Source organism: Trifolium pratense, linkage group LG3 (genome assembly GCF_020283565.1).
Source record: "Trifolium pratense cultivar HEN17-A07 linkage group LG3, ARS_RC_1.1, whole genome shotgun sequence".
Taxonomy (NCBI): domain Eukaryota; kingdom Viridiplantae; phylum Streptophyta; class Magnoliopsida; order Fabales; family Fabaceae; genus Trifolium; species Trifolium pratense.
The window spans coordinates 7426156-7446561 of record NC_060061.1 but is presented as its reverse complement, the minus strand read 5'-3'; the positions used below and the strand labels follow the sequence as shown (position 1 = coordinate 7446561).

Here is a 20406-nt window from a genome sequence, read left to right as displayed (position 1 = left end):
AGAGAAACTAGATCTCCAAATATATATATATATATATATGGATTTGCTATAACACACCCACCTATTTTTATGAAGGTGTGCATTAGCAACGTACACTTTAGGGTGTATTTAATCACTTTTTAGTTATTAGTTGCTAAAACACACCTTCTAAAAAATTAGTGGGTGTATTCTAGCAAATGCTTATAGGAGTTGCTAACGTAGGAGTGTTTTAGCAACATGCACATCAAGGTGTATGTTACCACTTTTTAGTTATGACTTGCTAATACACACCTTCTAAAAAACAAGTGGGTGTACGTTAGCAAAACTCATATATATATATATATATATATATATATATATATATTTTACTAATCTCCAAATATATATTGTATGTACGTGAAATGAACCGTTGGACCGGACATAAAGTTCAATGTCACGCACATTATTCCTTCCAATATCGTATTTATTAGCCTATATAAGCATCACACTATAATATTATAATATATCTCATTTTAACTTCTCTCATCTACGACAAGCTTGTATTAATTTGAGTGTCGAAGTAATTGCAAGTACACCTTCCACCATCATTACACTATCATCTCCACTCAAATTTTGATCTCCATCACCATTCACGAAGCATACCTTCTCCTGATTCTCAAACTCTTTCTGAATTATGTTCAAAAACACATTTCTTACAAAGTGCATCATCTTTATTTGATATCAAAAAAACTGCAAAACACATTGTATTAGATATAATGTATATATGGTAAGCTAGTTTAACATCAAAGGGGTGGTGGCGCAGTTGGCTAGCGCGTAGGTCTCATAGCTAAGAGTTATCCTGAGGTCGAGAGTTCGAGCCTCTCTCACCCCAAAAATATTTTTTAATTTTATTTTCTCATAATTACCACAACTTAATCAAATAATTAATTATACCAATTGCCATGACTAAATTTGTTTCAACCGTATTTATTAGCACTAATGAGTACAAATAATTCCCACTGGAATGTAGGGATGTTACTACCTACCACCTGTCTAATTATAGCAAGACTAGAGACACAAGCAAACGATATAGTATAAAGTATAAACTAGTTTTAAAATTTTGACTTTTATGTATATATTTTTGTTGTTTTGTAACCATTTCAATTCTTAAAAGTTCATTCAAACACTGCTAATTATGTAGATACATAACTTTGGACTCATACAACATTGAATCACAAAGTGATAATAAGAATGAACAAAACCAAAATTTACAGCTCAACCTTATCATCATCAATCATGTCTTATCTCCACCTTTTCACATGATTTTCAACGAATTCTGCTAACACTCTTGCTTCTTGGTATCAACTTACCAAATCCATTACGACTTTTCTCATTGGTAATAGATGAGTTTAATGATGAATCTCTTTTAACCAAACTCAAATCACTATGATTTACTACTTTCAACTTTTCACCTTCCTTTTGAGGAGGATCATGTGCAATAACTTCACATTTTAACTCCATGGGGTTGTTGTCTGAATCAAGCAGAAAGTCTTCCAATGTTGCAAGAGACTTCAACTGCTTCCCAAGAGATGCAATGGTTTTTTGACATTCAGCAAATCTGCTAGTAGCTAATGCAAGTTCTTTATCCTGAAATAGAAGATGCTAAGTTTTAATATGGAAAAAACAAGTATAAGTTGCCTAAAGCAATGTGATTAATCAACTACCATAGTGCATTTAGGTTTTTAGGAGTGACACATGGTATTTTAACATAAAATAGCTTATAATTAAACTTAATTTATGTTGATCATACAGACAATGCGAAGGAATTGGGAGCACTACAAGTTTTCTGCTTTCGGCGTCCAGACTACAAATACGTTTTAGTTGTAGTTTGGACTCTGAAAGCAGAGAAATTGTTTGACTAGCTAGTCAATGACAATTAAGTATTTGTTGACAGACCATGATTGTAAGATTTCTCTGTAAGTGTAAGCGCGCACACAGAAATTGTTCCAACAACAAAAAAGGATTGATGAATTGTGTTTATGGCTTATGCATGCGGCATTTGACAATTTTTATCATAAAAATTGATGTTAGAAGGTTAGCATTAGCAAACTGACCTGTTTTGACTTCAAATCGCGATTAACACTTTCCTTCTGCAAAGTCTTGGTGTCTTGCTGAAGTTGAGCTTCATGTTTCATTCTTGAAAGCTCGTCCTTCAACTTCTTGCTTTTGATCGAATTCTCAGCAGACAAAGCTTGCTCCTTCTGAATCTCTTCCTCCAATGAATGGATTTTTGAAATTAGTTCTTCTACCTCAGTTTGAGCATTTTTGAGTTTCAACTCAACTATATCCTTCTTTGTTTTGGTTTCTTTTAGTTCTTCATATGCTTCTTGATTTGATTTGTTTGCTAGAGCCAACTGAGTTTGAAGCTCTTCTACCTTCAACTCTGCTGCCCTTATCCGACTCTCTGAGGTCTCAAGCTGCATTTGGCACTCAGTTAAACTCATCTCTACCTTAAGTTTATCTTCCTCCATTCTCTCCAGCTTCTTTTTCAACTCTGCGTTCTTTTGAATCATAGCTTCCACTTCAGCTTCCATTGTACTGTGACCAACAATAAATTGATCAGATGCTCGTCCTCCATTAGCATAATGGCTTCCCCTTTCTGTATCTGGCAAGGCAGCGAGCCTTTCCATCTCAAGGAAATCATCCATGAGATTGATCTCGGTTGAAGTCGCATGCGCAATATGATTTTTTCCAGTAGTCTTTTTATTCTTTAATTGATCAAGTTCAGAAATTAATGCAGATGAACATGAATCGGAACAGCTTGGTTCATATTCATTCATCTCTCCACCATCTGACATGCTATCTGCGAAGGACTCGATATAAACTGAAGATGTGGTCAAAGATCTGTTATCATTCAAATTAAATGTTTTACGAGTCATGGCTTTCAGTCTACGGCACTCAGCTTCAAGCTTAGCAATCTTTTTTATGCTCTCCAAGTTTTGTTTACTAGCTGTTTCAGCAGCTTGGGAACTCAAATCCCTCTCTGCTATCCTGAATTCTAGTTCCTCAAGTCGAGATTGTAGCTCAAGCTGAAGACTCAAATTCTCCTTCTCCACAGTCTCGAGTTTCCTATGAAGATCGGAACGAATAGATGCAACAGCATCTGCTTTTGATGTTTGAAGTTGAGCTTCAAGCTCAGCAACTTTTCTCTCAAGTTCAAATCTTTTAGATTCCGAGTTATGAGAATTATTTGCAATGGCTTCATGGATCTTTTGCTCTTGCACTTCCCTAGCTTGGCGAAGCTGCCTCATACACTCTTTGAGTGCCCCGTCAAGGTGGCTAACTCGGTCTTCAAGACCTGAATTCTTCTGCCTTGCAGCATCAAGTTGTTGTTTTAAAGACAATGCTTCATTTTCAGCCTTCTCCCAACCTAAATAAAACGAAAAGAACAGATATCTTTCAAAAAAATTGAGTTTAACCTCGGTAAAGTAGAAGATTGTCATAATAGTCATGACTTCCCAAGGCAAGAAAAACGAACCATAGACAATTTTACTAGAATGTCCTAATAAAGCATAATCCACGGATCATGATAATTGTGCAGAAAAATTTTGCTTTAGTTTTCAATATTCATTCTTCAAAAGCTGCAACAGATTCAGTACTAGCTTTAGTTTTCAATGTTCATTTTATGAGTCTCGCATCTTCTTATTAACAAGTTCAAATGAACACATATTTTAGAAAATGAAAACAGAAAATGGTTTCATAAAGTAAACATCCCCTAAGATTTTAACATATGATCCAAACAGTAAATACCTGAGACAGCTTCTTCAGCAACCTTAGAATGCTGCTTTACCAAATCTTCTTTGGCACTAATATCTAGCAGAGCTGCAGCTAATTCGTTCGTAAGAGTCTTCACGTCAATAAAGTCTTCTTTATATTTTTTCGGTGTACCAACTTCTTCATTTGGTGCAGCCTTAGATGTGACCTCTGGTGATAGAGTAGCTTGGCTTGGATATGCCTTCACAATTACAACACGGGGAAAAAATAATCAGATTCATCGCATTATTAATGTGCAAACCGAGCAAATTCATTACAACAAAACCCTGAATGCTTCGTAAAGGAACAAGACCGAGAAAAAAATGCAGACTGCACAATAACCATTGTTTTGCAATGTCAGCAACATGATAAATAAGTAAATAACTTCTTCTTTTTCGTTAGTTGTCACATTTAGACCTCGGCTAATGCAAATGTCAAAAACCCACCTCCATATTTTCACCAAATAATGTGATTTTCACTTGAGAAAATGACCATAACATAAGATAACCCTTATAATCTAGTACACCAACTATAAGAGCTAGCTAACCCCACAAGAATAAATTGCAGAATAGAAGTTACAAACAATCTAACATATATGCAATCAAAATCGGCGGAAAACAAAGTCAATTAAATTACTTGAAATACCACCTGATCATCAGAAAATCTTTCTGAGAGAGATGATAATGATCCTGAACTCTCCGTTTCGCCTGGACTTTTCTCAGACGACTTCCTACGCCATAACCAACTCCTCCGGTCCATCTACAAGACTACAACACAACTAAAAACTAGCAGCAACAGCACCTAACTTACTCCCTCAAAAAGATTTCATCTACAAGATCATCAAATCAATACAGAAACTCATAAGTACTTGATCTGCAAAATTCTACTAGTACTACCCTTCAATCAAAAGTATCAAATCTCAATTGGCAAAAAAGAAAGTAAAACAGAAATGAAATGAAATATAAAATAAAATAAAATAAACAGAAAGTGGAGTTAGTTATGAACTTTGCTTAGAATTCAATTAATTTCATTTTCATATACTATATATCTATCTATCTATCTACCTCCATTTTCAACAAACAATGAAGCTTCCCAAATAAGGATAGTGCTTTGAATATGAATCACCGCTACTCTATATTGTTATTAATATTACCATACGTCAAAATTAAACAATTAAAATAATAAAAAAATTGAATAGATTGAATGTCTTTTACTTCAAACACAAAAATTGTAACAACTTATCTGACAAAACACACACCTACCATAATACCATATCAATGATTCCCCAAAATTGATACCAATACTATGAATTTCAATAAAGTATTTCAAATAATTCTTAACCTAACAAAAAAAAAAATGAAAGTGAATCTAGATAGAGAGAGAGAGAGAGTAACCTAATTGAATGCATTGAAGAGGATGTTATGTCAGAAGAATTTTTGAGAGTTCAAAGGAACATAATAGGAACATTCATTTTAAATAATAATAATTGATTAACTAAGTAATATTTAACACGTTTGTTTGAGACAAAAAAATGAATATTAAATTAAAAAATGATGATAATGAAAAAGAAAGAAATAATGTGTGAGAGAGAGAGAGGAGAAGGAGAAGGTAGCATGTGCGGAGAGAGGAAAAAAATAAAAAAAGACAACTAAAAAGTGTAATGTTAATTTAAATGTTTTTGGTTTTACTTTGAAGAGATTTGGTTGAGATAATTACATTTGAGAGAGACATTGGGTTGTTTGTTGCTTTTTGTTTGTTTTTGTGTTTTCAAATGTGGAGTGCGTTATTCCCGCCTATTGGTCCCGTCATTACACTGCACAAAAACAGTAGTGTACAATTTTATTCTTCCATTTCTTCTTATATTGTTTCTTCATTTGTCCTCTTCAATCAAATGATGATGACATGAGTGGAGGATGAATATTTTGGTTTTATTCTTGATTTTTTATTTTTTTGTTTGTTACAAAAGAGACCATAGGTTTCAAGAATTCTAAAAGAGGGTGAAGTTTCTTCAAGTCTCGTCAGAAGATTTATCATCGTCGGGTTCTGTCAATAACGATTGGATTAATTGGGTGGCGGTTCAAGGCAATGACAAAATGGCGGTGGATGACGTGTGGGGGATCGGGAAAGCTATAGGGGTTAAGTTCAAGGGAGACAGTGTGAACATGTTCAATATTCTTTCTAGGGCGAACAAAGGAAAAAAGCAGGTTTCAGGGCAGTTGTCTGGGGAAGGGGGGACCCGGAAGGACAACGATTGCTAGTGTTGTGGTCTTCTAGCTGGGGGGGGGGGGGGGGGGGGGGGGGTATGTGTTTCTGATGAAGATTATTTCTTGGAATATTAGAGGGTTGGGAGGCCCTGAAAAGAGGAAGGAAGTGCGTAAGATGGTGGGGGATCTGAAACCCTTTATTTTTTGTATCCAGGAGACGAAAATGCAAATTCTCGATGATCTTCTTTGTAAGACTCTCTGGGGCAGTTCTCCACACGGGTTCTCTTATCGCCCGTCGCTTGGGGCGTCAGGAGGGCTTTTAACTATGTGGGACACGTCTGAGGTGGAGGTGTGGTCGACTGAAAATCGTGAGCATGTTTTGTGGTGTCATGGTCAGTTCCTTAGGACAGGGGATGAGTTTCATGTGGCAAATGTCTACGCGTCTTGTGATGACGGGGCTAAGCAAGGGTTGTGGGATTATTTTTCGGTGCGGCTTGGTTCTATGGTAGGAAAGAAGGTGTGTGTGTGTGGGGATTTTAATGCTGTCAAACACTTTGATGAAAGACGGTCGGTTAGGGGCGGGCATCGATCTTTGGATCATATCTCTTTTAATCGATTTATTGAAGATAATTCTCTGATTGATCTTCCCTTAATTGGACGTAAGTTTACTTGGTTCAAAGGGGACGGTGTTTCAATGAGCCGTCTTGATAGGTTCCTTCTATCTGAGGAATGGTGCTTGTCTTGGCCACACTGCAAACAAGTAGCTAAGTTACGGGGGTTGTCTGACCATTGCCCTCTGGTCTTGTCTGCGAACGAGGAAGATTGGGGACCTCGTCCGTCGAGGATGCTTAAGTGTTGGAAGGATATTCCTGGTTACAATGTGTTTGTCAGAGAAAAGTGGAATTCGTTTCAGGTTGAGGGCTGGGGTGGCTATGTGCTTAAGGAAAAATTCAAGATGATCAAGGTGGCTTTGAGAGATTGGCACTTGGCTCACACTCAAAATATTCCTAGTCGCATTGAGTCTTTGAAGGTTAGGCAGTCTGCTCTTGACGAGAAGGGGGAGGAAGATGGTCTTTCTGAGGCGGAGTTAACCGAGCTTCATGGGGTTTCGTATGATATTCACTCGCTGTCTAAGTTACATGCCAGTATCAGTTGGCAACAATCTCGGTCGTTGTGGCTCAAGGAAGGGGACGCTAACTCTAAGTATTTCCATTCGATTTTGGCAAGTCGCCGTCGCAGGAATGCCATATCTGTTATTCAGGATGATGGTGTTACGTTGGAGGGGGTGATTCCAATTAGGCAGGCGGTGTTTTCGCATTTTGAGTCCCACTTTAAAGCTCCAAATGTGGAGAGGCCGGGGGTTGAAGACCTTCAATTTAAGCGGTTGAATCAGGTGGAGGTTGGAGGTTTAATCAAACCCTTTTCGGAGGCTGAGGTGAAACAAGCTGTTTGGGATTGTGACAGTTTTAAAAGTCCGGGTCCCGACGGAATTAATTTTGGTTTTATAAAAGACTTCTGGGTCGAGCTGAGAGGTGATGTTATGCGTTTCCTTATTGACTTTCATCGGAACGGCAGGTTGTCTAAAGGTATTAATGCTACGTTCATTGCCTTGATACCCAAAACGGATAACCCTCAAAGGTTGAACGATTTTCGGCCTATTTCGCTTGTGGGAAGCCTTTATAAAATTCTGGCGAAGGTTTTAGCTAATAGGCTGCGGCAAGTAATTGGTAGTGTAATATCTGAGTCCCAGACTGCGTTTGTGAAGAATAGACAAATTCTTGATGGTATTCTAATTGCAAACGAGATAGTGGATGAGGCGCGTAAGTCTAAAAAGGATCTTATGTTATTCAAGGTTGATTTTGAGAAAGCATATGATTCGGTGGATTGGGGGTATCTTGATGACGTTATGGGGAGAATGTCGTTTCCAACTTTATGGAGAAAGTGGATTAGGGAGTGTGTTTGCACGGCTACAGCTTCTGTTTTAGTTAATGGAAGTCCGACTGATGAATTTCCACTTCGGCGAGGTCTTCGGCAAGGTGATCCGCTTTCTCCTTTTCTTTTTCTTTTGGCGGCTGAAGGTCTTAATGTGCTTATGGAAGCGATGGTAGCGCGTAATTTGTTTACGGGATATAGTATTGGTGGTCAAGGGTCAATCAGGGTGTCACATCTTCAGTTCGCTGATGATACTCTCTTGTTGGGGGTTAAAAGTTGGGCAAATGTTCGGGCTCTTCGGGCGGTTTTAGTGCTGTTTGAGATTATGTCGGGGTTGAAGGTAAATTTTAACAAGAGCTTATTGGTTGGCGTTAATATTCCTGATTCCTGGTTAGGTGAAGCTGCGTCGGTCTTGTGTTGTAAAGTGGGAAAGATTCCTTTCCTTTACTTGGGCCTCCAGATTGGGGGTGATCCGCGGCGCCTGGTGTTTTGGGAACCGGTGTTGACTCGTATAAAGAATAGATTGTCTGGGTGGAAAAGTCGATTCTTGTCGTTCGGTGGTCGTCTGGTTTTGTTAAAGTCTGTCTTGACTTCCTTACCTGTCTATGCTCTTTCTTTCTTCAAGGTCCCCTCAGGTATCATTTCCTCTATTGAATCTCTTTTTATTAAATTTTTTTGGGGGGGGTGTGAGGATTCTAGGAAAATCTCTTGGGTGAGCTGGAAAGACATTTGTTCGCGTAAGGAGTACGGAGGATTGGGGGTTAGACAGTTGCGTGAGTTTAACCTAGCGTTGCTGGGTAAGTGGTGTTGGAGAATGTTGGTGGATAGAGAGAGCTTATGGTTTAGAGTGTTGGCAGATCGGTATGGGGTTGAGGATGGTAGACTTTGTGAGGGAGGTCAGCGAGGCTCGGTGTGGTGGAGGGAGATAGTGCGTATTAGAGAGGGTGAGGGTGAGTTAGGTGGGAGGTGGTTTGGGGAGCATGTTATGAGGAGGGTAGGGGATGGTTCAGATACTCTTTTTTGGACCGATCCTTGGTTGGATGGGATCCCGTTGAGGGAGCGGTTTGGTCGCCTATTTTCGTTGGCTGAGACCAAATCGCGCTCGGTCGCAGAGATGTTTGCTTTAGGGTGGGGGGCAGATGGAGAGGCGTGGGTGTGGCGGAGACAGTTGAGGGCGTGGGAGGAGGAGTTGTTGAGGGAGTGTCAGTTTTTACTTCTTGACATTTCTTTGCAGGATCAGACTTTGGACAGGTGGCAGTGGAGCCCAGATCCTGATACAGGGTATACTGTTGCGGGAGGTTATCAGATTCTGACTCATCAGGTTCATGCTGTCTTACATGATGCGGAAAATCTTATTTGGCACCCTCAGGTTCCATTGAAGGTTTCCATTTTCGCGTGGCGCTTATTGCGGGATAGGTTGCCCACGAGAGCCAACCTGGTCACTCGTGGAGTTCTGTCTTCTACCGTTGACTCTTGTGTGTTTGGTTGTGGAGGGACTGAATCGGTCCATCACGTATTTTTATCTTGTAGCATTGCTGTCTCTCTTTGGGACTTAGTTTGTGTGTGGGCTGGCATTTCTTCGTTGGATTTTACTACTTTACATGATCATTTTGTTCAGTTTACAGCTTCGGCAGGTGTATCTCGAGCACGACGGTCTTTTCTACAGCTTCTTTGGCTAGTTTGTGTTTGGGTGATATGGACAGAGAGAAATCATCGTTTGTTCAAAGGCTCAACAGGCACACCTCATCTTTTGTTGGATAAGATCAAGCTATTCTCATTTAGGTGGTTAAAGTCGACGAGTATTACGTTAGCTTTGAACTACCATAGCTGGTGGTCTAATCCATTGTTGTGTTTGGGCTTTGTATGATTTGATTGTATTTGCATCTTTTTGACTCTATTGTAAACTTTTTTAGTCTACCTTGGTACGTCTTGTGCTGAGGAGGCTGTTTGTGTTAATATATTTCATTTTGGCTTCTTCAAAAAAAAATGATCTTGATGGTTAGAGTTTCACAAACTTCAATTGTGCAACTAAATTCTTTAAACCACTTGTCGTTGAATTGGCGAAGAAGCTCCCCATGTCTAATCACCGGCTCTCCATTATCTTTACATGCTCTATCACAGTCTCACATATGCAACAAGTTTATAACGGAGCAGCAAGTGACTATTGTCCGGTCTCAAAGAGCATGAAGAGATAGATGAGCCAGCGGGTGGTGAGGTGTAAATTGAAAATGTGAGGTTGGTCATATGAAAATTTATATTCATATGTAGAGTTTTTACAATATAGGGTGTGCAAGTGAACACCCTCAACTTAGAGTAGATCCGTCACTGACGATGTGAATCGCATCATATCTCCAAAACACTTTTCAATCCCCTTTCATATTAGAATGGTTTTGAAAAATTAGATTGTGGCCAATCTTAATTAATAAGTATTAGTGTCTCTCCACTTAATGGTGTCAGACCCATCAACTTAAATAGGTGTAAACGTACAACGCAAATAGCTAAAAACTGCAGTGACATTTGATTTTTTTTTTTAAAAAAAGCACTTCATAACTTTTAGTGAGTGTGTAGTATCACCACTTATTTAGAACCAAAAAAAATTGTAAAGAATTTAATGGGCATAACAATATAAGTCATTTTCCTTAAAAAAAAAAAACAATATAAGTCCTTTTTTTTCTTGGTACATGAAGAGGACACAATATAAGTCATTTTACTATGTACCCAAAAGAAGTCATTTTAGCAAAATAAAATTATTGGCATGTAATTTTACGATATTAATAAATTATTAATTTAATTTTTTTCAATCAGTTTGTGGCTTAAAATTTCAGCCATAAGATAGATAAGTATGGTGGTTCAACCCCGACCCCTGGATTGGATTTAGAATGCAATCGATTTATATAACTATTTATTACTCTTATATTCTCCGATTTTTATTTTGCTACTTAAAGTTGAATGATCATTGATCGACTTCAAAATTCCAACGCACTCCCTCTAAAATAACGAGATAAACAGTATGACCCAACAAACATAAATGATCCATTTTGTAATTGTATGTGGAAATGATTGGTTTTTGTTTTCTTGGTACAAAATGATTTACCTATTTTATTTAGACAATGACAATGCTGATTTGAATTAAAAAAATTGACATTCTTACAAGTAGTAGCAACACGAATAATCATTTATTTGACTTTAGGGTTGTGTGTTGTTCTATCATAAAGCTGTCAATAATACAATAATGGAAATAATACAATACCAACTTCATTAAAAATTATTAAAATAAATAAAATTATATATCAACAATATAATATTGAATTTTAGGTATTTTATTAATCAAATTAATATCATTTTTATTTTTGTTGGAAATTTTATAGAATAATTATTAGTAAAGGGCCGTATCGTCTATGATGTATATTCACAGTATCATAAAAATATTGGAAAAGTTTTAAAAAATAAAACTAGTAATAGACTCGTGCTATTGCACGAGTCGTAACGTTACGGCGATATTTTTTTAAGTTATAGTTTGGTAATTAAAATTGGAAGCAAATGTTTTTAAAATTTAGATGTAGTTAATAAGTATTTAGAATTTTGTTGGAAATATGCATACAAATATATTTTTTGCAAAGTATTAATTATGAATTTTGATAAGTTTTAAAGGTAAAAATAGTTATATGGTGTAAAATTGTGAAAATACATAAGATTCACTTTGAACATGCACCTAAAAGACATAAGATTTTAAATAGTTACATCATTCTTTGTAACCAAAAGAACATTGGAAAACAAAGTTAGAACTTATCCCGCATAAAATAAGTTTTTTGAAATTTTTATAAGTTAGAATTTATCTCATATATGATAATTAATTTTAAATTTATATAAATTCGAAATTATCCTGTATAAAGTAGGGTTTTTTTTAAAAAAAAAAATTAATAATTATAACTTGTCTCACGTTTAATAAATATTTCTCATTTCTTCAGTTAGAATTTATCCTATACTAGATAGTTAACTTGGAATTTATATAAGTTATAACTTACCCTGTATAAAATAAGTTTTTTGAAATTTTTATAATTTAGAACTTGTCTCACATATGATAATTATTTTGAAATCTTTATAAGTTAGAATTTGTCCGGTATATGATCATTAATTTGAAATTTATATAAGTTAGAACTTATCCCGTATAAAAGTTTTTTTTTTTTTTTTATAATTTAGAAGTTGTATCACGTTTGACTTGATAATTATTTTGAAATTTTTATCGGTTAGAAATTGTCTTGTATATAATAGTTATTTGAAATTTATATAAGTTAGAACTTATTCCGTATAAGATAGTTTTTTTTTTTTAAAAAAATGTAATTGGTTACAACATTGATAATTATTTTAAAATTTTTATCAATTATAATTTTAGATGAATTCTATAAAAAAAAATGCAGATTAGAAAGACGAGAGAAGTGAATGATATGAAAATGAGTATGTATAGAATTTTAAATAAGTGATGAGGGGAAAAAAATTTGAATTTGAAATTTGGCGAGACATTGAGAGAAGCAAAAAGATGTCGCATGTGTTTGTGGCTTAGATGACTTAGATTGGTGTGTGTGATGCCTTTCGTGCTGAATTGTGGGGAATGTATCTAGGTTTGGATTTGGCTTGGAATGAGCGCATTCCCCAACTCGTTGTGAAAAGTGATTCCAAAATTCCGATTGATATCGTTACTGATAACTACAAGTTAGTGGTTCCCACTTTGGTGCAGCGTATTCGAAACCTTTTTGCTTTAGATTGGAGTGTTAAATTTTGTCACATTTGGAAGAAGGGTAATCGTTGTGGTGATTGATTTGGTAACTTTAACCTCTGTTTAGATTCATTAGTTTGTGCTGATTGACTTGGAATGGAGACTTGAGACTTCTCAAAGTGAGCTCCATAAACTCATTTTTGACGATATTTTTGGAGTTTGTATGCCTAGAAATATCCGTTTAATTTCTTAGTTAATTTTTTGCTGGGCCTCGACACTCTTTAATAAAAAAAACTTACATGTACATTTTATTAATAAAATAAAATATTTTGTAAAAAGTTAATAAAATCTATTTATTACACAATGGTTAAGTACAACAGTAGAGTATTTACAATATTTCCAAGGGTTAAATATTTTTTTGGTCCCTATAGTTTTACAAAATTTTCGTTTTATTCTATGAAGTTTGTTTTCACATTTTTTAGTCCCTGAAATTTCTTCACTCAAGGTTTTTAGTCCATACTTTTAATCAAAATATTATATACTTTCACATTTTAGAATAATCTTTTATATTTATGTTTATAATATTATAAGAACATCTCCGAAAGAAATTTATATTTTTTTAACATAAGATGAATTATTTATGTGCAAAAAACTAAAAAATTCATATTTAATTCATCTCTTGTTAAAAAAAATTAAAATTTTGTAACAAAAATTCATATAATGTACCAATCATGACCGCAAAAAAAAATTAAAATTTCGAATGATATGCACAACACGAGTTGAATGAAAAGTATGAACTAAAAACCTAGAGTGAAGAAACTTCAAATACTACAAAGTGTGAAAACAAACTTCAGAAATTAAAACGAAAATTATGTGAAACTATAATGACAAAAAACATATTTAATCTGTTTTAAAAAAAACATATTTAACCCTATTTCCGATAATTAACTATACTTTATTTTTACGACATAACTTATGTTCCAACTCTCATCTCCTAAGTTCTAACCCTAGCCGTTACCTTTTTTCTTCTTCTTAGTTTATCAAAGAGGGGTGATTTCAGGTCAAATCTTGACCTAAAATCACCCCTCCAAATTGTTTTTTCTTTCTCGTTATTAAATAAGTGTGATTTTTCACATATTTGTTTGGTTTTGTGTTATTTGTTATCCCGTCCTTGTGCGGTGTATTCTGTTGTGCCGTCTCTGTGCGGTGTATTTTGTTTTCCCGTCTTTGTGCGGTATTCATTTGTTTCAGGTTGAAGGATTAGATCCGATCAATTACAAATCTATCCAATGTCGACTTTTGTGTCATCAACGCTGCAGATCTGGGGGCATGGACATTCCAGACACTTCAATATAGTCATATATGTAGGCTTATGTAATTTGCCGTTTTATGCTATTAACATGGATGTTGTGAGTTTGTTTGCAGATTCATCCTTTTTGTTTTTAGCAAATTTGAATTTGTATTACATCGATGTACTCTATCAGTTTGAATGAATGAATATCCTTTATTTTTAGTAAAAAAAACTATACTTTATTTTTTTTAACCCACCCACAAAGTTGGGGGTCCATTTTCCGACAATTGGACACATACAAACCACAACTCAATATTATGATTAATTTTTCCTTTCTATTTTTGCAAGCAAAACAAAATAGAAATCATGTCCATTTACTCATTTTGTTTCAAAATTTAGCTACACCTTTATTATTTTTGGTACAAACCTTTATTTTATTATTTTAAAAAATAATCTACAAAAATAAAGAAAATCTGAAAATTGGTGCAAAATGAACCTCTGATCTCACTGATAGACTAATAATTAAAGAATAGAAAAGAAAAAAAAATTTAATAAATATATTTCTAAATCCTAAAAGAGGAAGAAGAAAAGAGAGGAGGGAGAGAGAGAGAGAGGTTGATGGTGGTGGCTGGTGGAGGAGATACAGAAACAGAAGAAGAACCCTAACAACCTCTCTGTCTCTGTTCCAAAAAAAAAAACAAACATGAGCGGTCTAACCAGGAGGCACAGTGGGACCCACAGGCGTCCTCCTTCTATGTCCAAAAAATTTGAAAATGGAATCCACAGCGAACCTTCCAGCAAACCTTCTTCTCCTCCTCCTTCCCTCGAGTAATCTCTCTCTCTCTCTCTCTCTCTCTCATTATAATCAGATTTTGTTTTTATTTTTATATGTTATGATTTCTGTTACGTTTTTCTGTTTTGATTGTTAGTTAGTTTGTTAAATTGTTTTGATTTTTATGGTTATATTAGTTAGCTTGCGGAATTTTTTTTTATTTTTTATTTGTTTTTTTGGATTTTATATGAAAGATGCAGTTACTGGATTGTAATATTGTTGGTTTGGTATAATTGTGATTGTTAATGAAATGATTTAGGTCTGATGGAGGAGAAAGGACGGTTAAGAAGCTTCGATTGTCGAAAGCCCTCACCATATCTGAGGGGACATCGGTTTCAGATGCATGTCGCCGAATGGCAGCTAGGCGTGTTGATGCTGTTTTGTTGACTGATGCCAATGCTTTGTTATCTGGAATTATGACTGACAAGGTTTGTGAATATTATGTGTCAATGTGCACGTTCATTGAGTGAATGTGTGTGTATGTATTGTATTATCAGATTTAATGTACAATGCAAGGATGTGTGTCCTGTGTTTAGGATATTGCTACCAGAGTTATTGCCGAGGGTTTGCGACCGGATCAGACAATGGTGTCAAAAGTAATGACTCGGAATCCTTTATTTGTGACATCGGATGCGTTAGCAATTGAAGCTCTTCAAAAGATGGTCCAAGGTTAGCTTCATTCCTACTGTTAATGTCATTGTTATTATTAGATTTTAGGTGTGTAAATCAGACTAGGGGCGTCATATATTGATGTTGTTGTCACAAAGTTTTAGGTATGTCTTCGTTCTTTGTTACATGAGTGATGAGACTTTATCAGATGTGCTGTACATTGGGAAATTCTTTATTTTCATCTTTAGCTATTTGAATTGCTTTGCCATCTTTATATTCCATGTTATTGTCCTCAAAATAAAAAAATGGTAGCTGATTTTGATTTGCAACCAAACTTGTAGCTTTCTGGTATTTAAAGCTATAGGTTATTTAATATGACAATCTGTGGCATATTTTGCTTCTTCTTTGTAGCAGTATTTTTCTCCCACCTTCAACCCGTTTCTTACTATTGTATGTTTCTTTAATTAATGATGATGCCTGGTGGTGCAAGAATTAGGCGTTTCTTCTAGATTATTTGTTTACATCTTATATAGATGTATAAACATAAAATATTCCATGAAGTGAGGTATAATTTGATTTTTGCTCCCAACTGATAGGTAAATTCAGGCACCTTCCTGTTGTGGAAAATGGTGAAGTCATTGCCATACTGGATATTACCAAGTGTCTTTATGATGCTATATCTAAGATGGAGAAGGCTGCTGAGCAGGGGAGTGCCATTGCTGCTGCAGTTGAAGGCTCAGACCGCCATCGGGGTAGCAATGCATCTGGTTGGTTAACAATTATATTTTCATACACTTCTTACAGTATTAAATACCAATTGCATTTGAATTTGTAAATTGCATCCACATGCATGCATGCCTTTTAATGATTATACAGTAGAGACCACTGTTGAATTCTGAAGCAGTTTTTGTTTTTAATATATGACGTCTATCATTTAGTATACTCTTAAGTTGACTTGACTGTTTCTGCAATCTAAATTTTAAACTTTATTTATCTTGCTTCTGAAATTAGAAACAAAGGAGCTGGTAGTTAATAGGGAAAGATACGGAGGGAGAAGAGAATTACCACTGCACACTTTTTTTCTTCTCTTTCTAATGATATGTCTTTTTAGTTTTTAATCACCAAGTGTCTGAAGAGTAGATACTCTGTGAATCCTCTATTAGCTTAATCAATCACTTGTGTGGTTAATTATTTCCTAAACTTGGTATTATTTTTCCTGGACATTCTTCAACTGGTATCTGTTGATTCTCTTAAAAAGTTCTTAATTTATATTCTCGCTTTGAGGACTTAAAGTTTTTATCTAATGGACTGGGGAGGGTGCTCTCACATCTCAGTATATTATACTTCGATGACATACTTTAGTGGTTAACTTGAAAGGTTTATATGGTAATAGTAAGCGGAGTAGATAGATGAATGGAGAATCAGATGTTATTAAGAGAGTTGCATTGAAACTCTGCAAGTTTAGGCATTAAGATTAAATGTGTACCTTTTAATGCATGCAGTTAAAGTTGTTTCTCATTTTTAAAACTGATTTGAATGGTTTGTGCTTTATGTTTCTTATCTTTAAAATTGATTTGAGTGGTTACCATGTGTTTTGACGCTGTTAGTCAATCCCACTTAGTGGCATTAGATTTGACTTCTTTTATTAGTCCTCCTTCTGTAAATTTCCAACTTCTCTATCCTTGCTTTATCAAAATTTAGAAGTGCTGTATATTTTCCTTATTTCTACTTCATATTGAAATGATGCTAATGTTCTGCTTCAATTTTTCCCATCTTTATCAGCTCCAAATGCTTTGTTGGATACATTGAGAGAGCAGATATTCAAGCCTTCCTTGTCAACCCTAATCAGCGAAAATACAAAGTAATTTCCGCATTGTATTTTGTTGTGTGTGTATGTATGGCATATATTGCCACACAATGTTTATACGGTCAGATATAATTGTTTTACAAAGTTCTGTAGCTTTATGTTTCTAGGGTTGCTATTGCATCACCAGCAGATCCTGTATACGTGGTTACAAAAAAGATGCGGGATTTGCGTGTTAATTCAGCTGTTATCGTTTCCTTGTCAGGAACCAGGATTCAGGGGATACTCACGTAAGATCATTTTCAGAGCCTTTACTCTCTTCTGTTAGAATTCCCATTCTATGGAATAACATTAATGATTGTACAGTATGTTTTCTTAGATAATACTCCCCCTTAATGATATTGGAATTGGGCTTTGAAACCTCTTTTTTGTACAATATGTTGTTCTCCGGTAGGTGCCTACTGCCTAGTATTTTATTACTGAAGATAGGGATATTCTCATTTACAGAGATCTAATCCTTAGATTCAGCACTCTCACACACTTACCAGAAACAGATAATAGAGCATAAAACACTGCTGAATTTCAAAGGCCCCACAGGTCTCCCTTCCCTACTCAAAGGCTCCAAAATGGCAAAACCTGTCTGAATTCCCGTATTTTACCTCCTTACGTTATAATAACTCCCCTTTTTGACTTTCCTCCCATCTTTTGCCAAGTGGATTGGAGGTTACATTTCCGTTCAAAGCTGATGTTCCTATCTTTTCCCCTTACTTTCTGTGTGATCCAACTCAATGCAGACACTCTATCCCATCCTTTCTAATTTGCTCCTTTGTCGTTGTATGATGCCTAACATTCTATACATCTTTCATGCAGTTCAAAGGACATACTTATGCGTGTTGTGGCTCCAAATCTCTCCCCCGAGTTGACTCTAGTGGAAAAGGTTAATATTTTATTTCTTAAAAAAGTAATATATAAGTGGAAAAGAGTTATTGTTTTGTGAGACATTTTCTTCTGTTGCCTTGTTTTTGTTCGATATTTAGAACTGGTTTGATTTTCTTCTTGATTTTTCCCTTTCTCAAATAGGTAATGACTCCAAACCCAGATTGTGCAACACTAGATACAACAATACTTGATGCACTGCATATGATGCATGACGGGAAATTCTTACATCTTCCTGTGGTAGACAGACGTGAGCTTTACTTTCCTAAATTTGTGGGCAGATTCTAAATTCTTACTTTGTACTGACTATTATTGTTTCTGCAGATGGATATGTCGCTGCTTGCGTCGATGTCTTGCAGATATCTCATGCTGCAATTTCCCTGGTAAACTTCATGTTTGAGATACATATAAATTATAGGTAGCATTTTGTAGACAGTTTAGAATGGGATAAAACATAACATAAAGGGTTCTGTATTATGTATGGTGCATTTAAAAGTGGTGTCCGCTTTTAATAAAATTGAAGTCTATATTATCTTGTGTAGAAAGAGCCATGTACCACTTTTTAGTAACAGTTGATATAGATCATGCCGATTTCTGATTACTAAGATGTACCTTAGGTTGAGAGTAGCTCTGGAGCTGTTAATGATGTGGCAAATACAATTATGCAAAAATTTTGGGACTCAGCTTTTAATCTAGAGCCACCAGAAGATTATGATAATCACAGGTACACTTGATTGTACTCATGTTTCAACATGAGATTTGTTTTGTTCTAATCTGTAAATCAGACTTTACGATGTTTTATTGCAGTGAACTTTCTGGACTCATGACATCGGATGGGGCAGAAACAACAAAGTCTGCATATCAGCCTATGAGTTTTGGAAATTCATTTCCCTTCAAATTTGAGGATCTCAATGGTCGGGTGCACCGATTCAACTGTGGTAAATATGTTGGGCCAAAATTGAAATTGAGAAGACTTTGGTCTAATTCTTTTTTTGTCTTTTATGTTTGATTTGTTATAAGAACTTGCAGTTATTTATCTTGCTGTTTTTTTTAGGTACTGAACATCTAGATGAGCTAGTATCTGCAGTCATGCAGAGAGTTGATATCAATGACAGAGAACACCCTGCAATTGTGGTATGTTTTATGCTAGTGCAAATTCTTCTGCCTTAAGAGTACTACGTGTCTTTACTATCATACTAAGTTTTTCCTCATTTTATAGTACGAGGATGATGAAGGTGATCGAGTTGTTCTTGGATCTGATAACGATCTTGTTTCGGCTGTCAGCTATGCTAGGTCTGCAGGAGTGAAGGTGAAGTTATATGCTTCTACTAGCTTGTGTCATTTGATGATATTGGCTTCTATGGGATAATTCATTTGGATTTGTTCACTACATTCTCATGTAAAAATATCTTTGTATTTCAGGCTTTAAAGTTATATTTGGATTTCGGCAATTCAGCCAAACCAACTACACCACAATCTGGTACAGTCACTACACAGAAGTCTAATGTTTTGTCTCTCAGGTCAAGTATTTTTGCAGGTGCTATTGCTGTAACAAGCATTGGCGTATTAGTCTACTTAAAACGATCCAAATGACATGTTTCACGGTTTTAGCGGGAAAAAAGCAATAATCAATCTGCATGAATCCCAGAGCTCTTTTGCCTTTTAAATGCTCATTGCAGCAAAGGAAATACTGGATACTGAACTAGAAGAGCTTCTCTAAAATTGAATCTTTTTGTTAGGGGCTAATATTTATCCCCATGAGATGAGCCAAAGTGATTAGTTATGATGATATCTTATATTTTTTCCATCTCTGATGTAACTTATATATTTTGGTCTCTGATGTATAGATAATGTCTTGTTATACATACAACAATGAGAAAGTTGGGTTTCTGCATTTTTTATTTATTTCAAGCTTACTTGCAGATTGCAATGATGTTACACAATATATGAACTATGAACTTGCTTTTTGTATTCCTAGAGCTGCTGTAATTTGTACAAGATTATATCATAAATCTCTCACTATGAAATGTGCACTATTCAATTAAGATCTCAACCATGAGTCATGACATCTTAAACTTGAAAATTTTCTTTGTTCGTAAGCCACCAATTTCAAACATAAAAAATTATTCAGAAACATTTTATACTTTCCAGTTGTTATTTTATTCAGTTGTCTTATACCACAGCACATATCTCAAACAACATAAACTTCTTTTTAATTTTATTTGTAATTTTATATGTGACTATACTAGTGTGTTCGATTCATGCAATTCATTTGAATGTAATGGTAGAATATCAAGTTGGGCATCACATATG

General features: G+C 35.3%; 2 protein-coding genes and 1 non-coding gene across 5 annotated transcripts; 2 read left to right on the top strand and 1 right to left on the bottom strand.

Annotated features, from left to right (window-relative positions):
• Window positions 1-766: 766 nt before the first annotated feature.
• Window positions 767-850, top strand: TRNAM-CAU. Its single transcript is given in 2 exon segments — window positions 767-804; window positions 815-850. It is a non-coding gene; the product is annotated as a tRNA-Met (tRNA).
• Window positions 851-1065: 215 nt separating this feature from the next.
• On the bottom strand, window positions 1066-5491 carry LOC123916095 (filament-like plant protein). 3 transcript variants are annotated; one of them, XM_045967452.1, is made up of 5 exons: window positions 5166-5491; window positions 4420-4600; window positions 3769-3973; window positions 2073-3388; window positions 1066-1605 (listed from the first exon to the last, which is right to left on the bottom strand). In XM_045967452.1, the coding sequence occupies exons 2-5, from the start codon at window positions 4528-4530 to the stop codon at window positions 1285-1287; spliced, it is 1953 nt and encodes a 650-aa protein (XP_045823408.1). In that variant the 5' UTR covers window positions 4531-4600; window positions 5166-5491; the 3' UTR covers window positions 1066-1284. The 3 variants fall into 3 exon arrangements, with proteins under 3 accessions (XP_045823408.1, XP_045823409.1, XP_045823410.1); XM_045967453.1 differs by having other exon boundaries at window positions 4836-5430; XM_045967454.1 differs by having other exon boundaries at window positions 5034-5167.
• Window positions 5492-14302: 8811 nt separating this feature from the next.
• Window positions 14303-19987, top strand: LOC123916094 (CBS domain-containing protein CBSCBSPB3-like). The gene is made up of 14 exons (XM_045967451.1): window positions 14303-14740; window positions 15004-15172; window positions 15281-15413; window positions 15950-16120; window positions 17136-17214; window positions 17328-17447; window positions 18028-18094; window positions 18238-18343; window positions 18418-18476; window positions 18711-18817; window positions 18901-19031; window positions 19148-19227; window positions 19313-19402; window positions 19516-19987. The coding sequence occupies exons 1-14, from the start codon at window positions 14616-14618 to the stop codon at window positions 19684-19686; spliced, it is 1608 nt and encodes a 535-aa protein (XP_045823407.1). The 5' UTR covers window positions 14303-14615; the 3' UTR covers window positions 19687-19987.
• The last annotated feature ends 419 nt before the right edge of the window (window positions 19988-20406 follow it).

Bases quoted from the DNA above. Each gene is read 5' to 3' on its own strand.
- LOC123916095 (XM_045967452.1), bottom strand. From the start codon at position 4,530: ATGGACCGGAGGAGTTGGTTATGGCGTAGGAAGTCGTCTGAGAAAAGT. The intron at 3,974-4,419 runs GTGGTATTTCAA...GTAATTGTGAAG, and splicing joins AAAGATTTTCTGATGATCAG to GCATATCCAAGCCAAGCTAC. The intron at 1,606-2,072 runs GTCAGTTTGCTA...CTTCTATTTCAG, and splicing joins GCGATTTGAAGTCAAAACAG to GATAAAGAACTTGCATTAGC.
- LOC123916094 (XM_045967451.1), top strand. From the start codon at position 14,616: ATGAGCGGTCTAACCAGGAGGCACAGTGGGACCCACAGGCGTCCTCCT. The intron at 15,173-15,280 runs GTTTGTGAATAT...TCCTGTGTTTAG, and splicing joins CTGGAATTATGACTGACAAG to GATATTGCTACCAGAGTTAT. The intron at 19,403-19,515 runs GTGAAGTTATAT...TTTGTATTTCAG, and splicing joins CTAGGTCTGCAGGAGTGAAG to GCTTTAAAGTTATATTTGGA.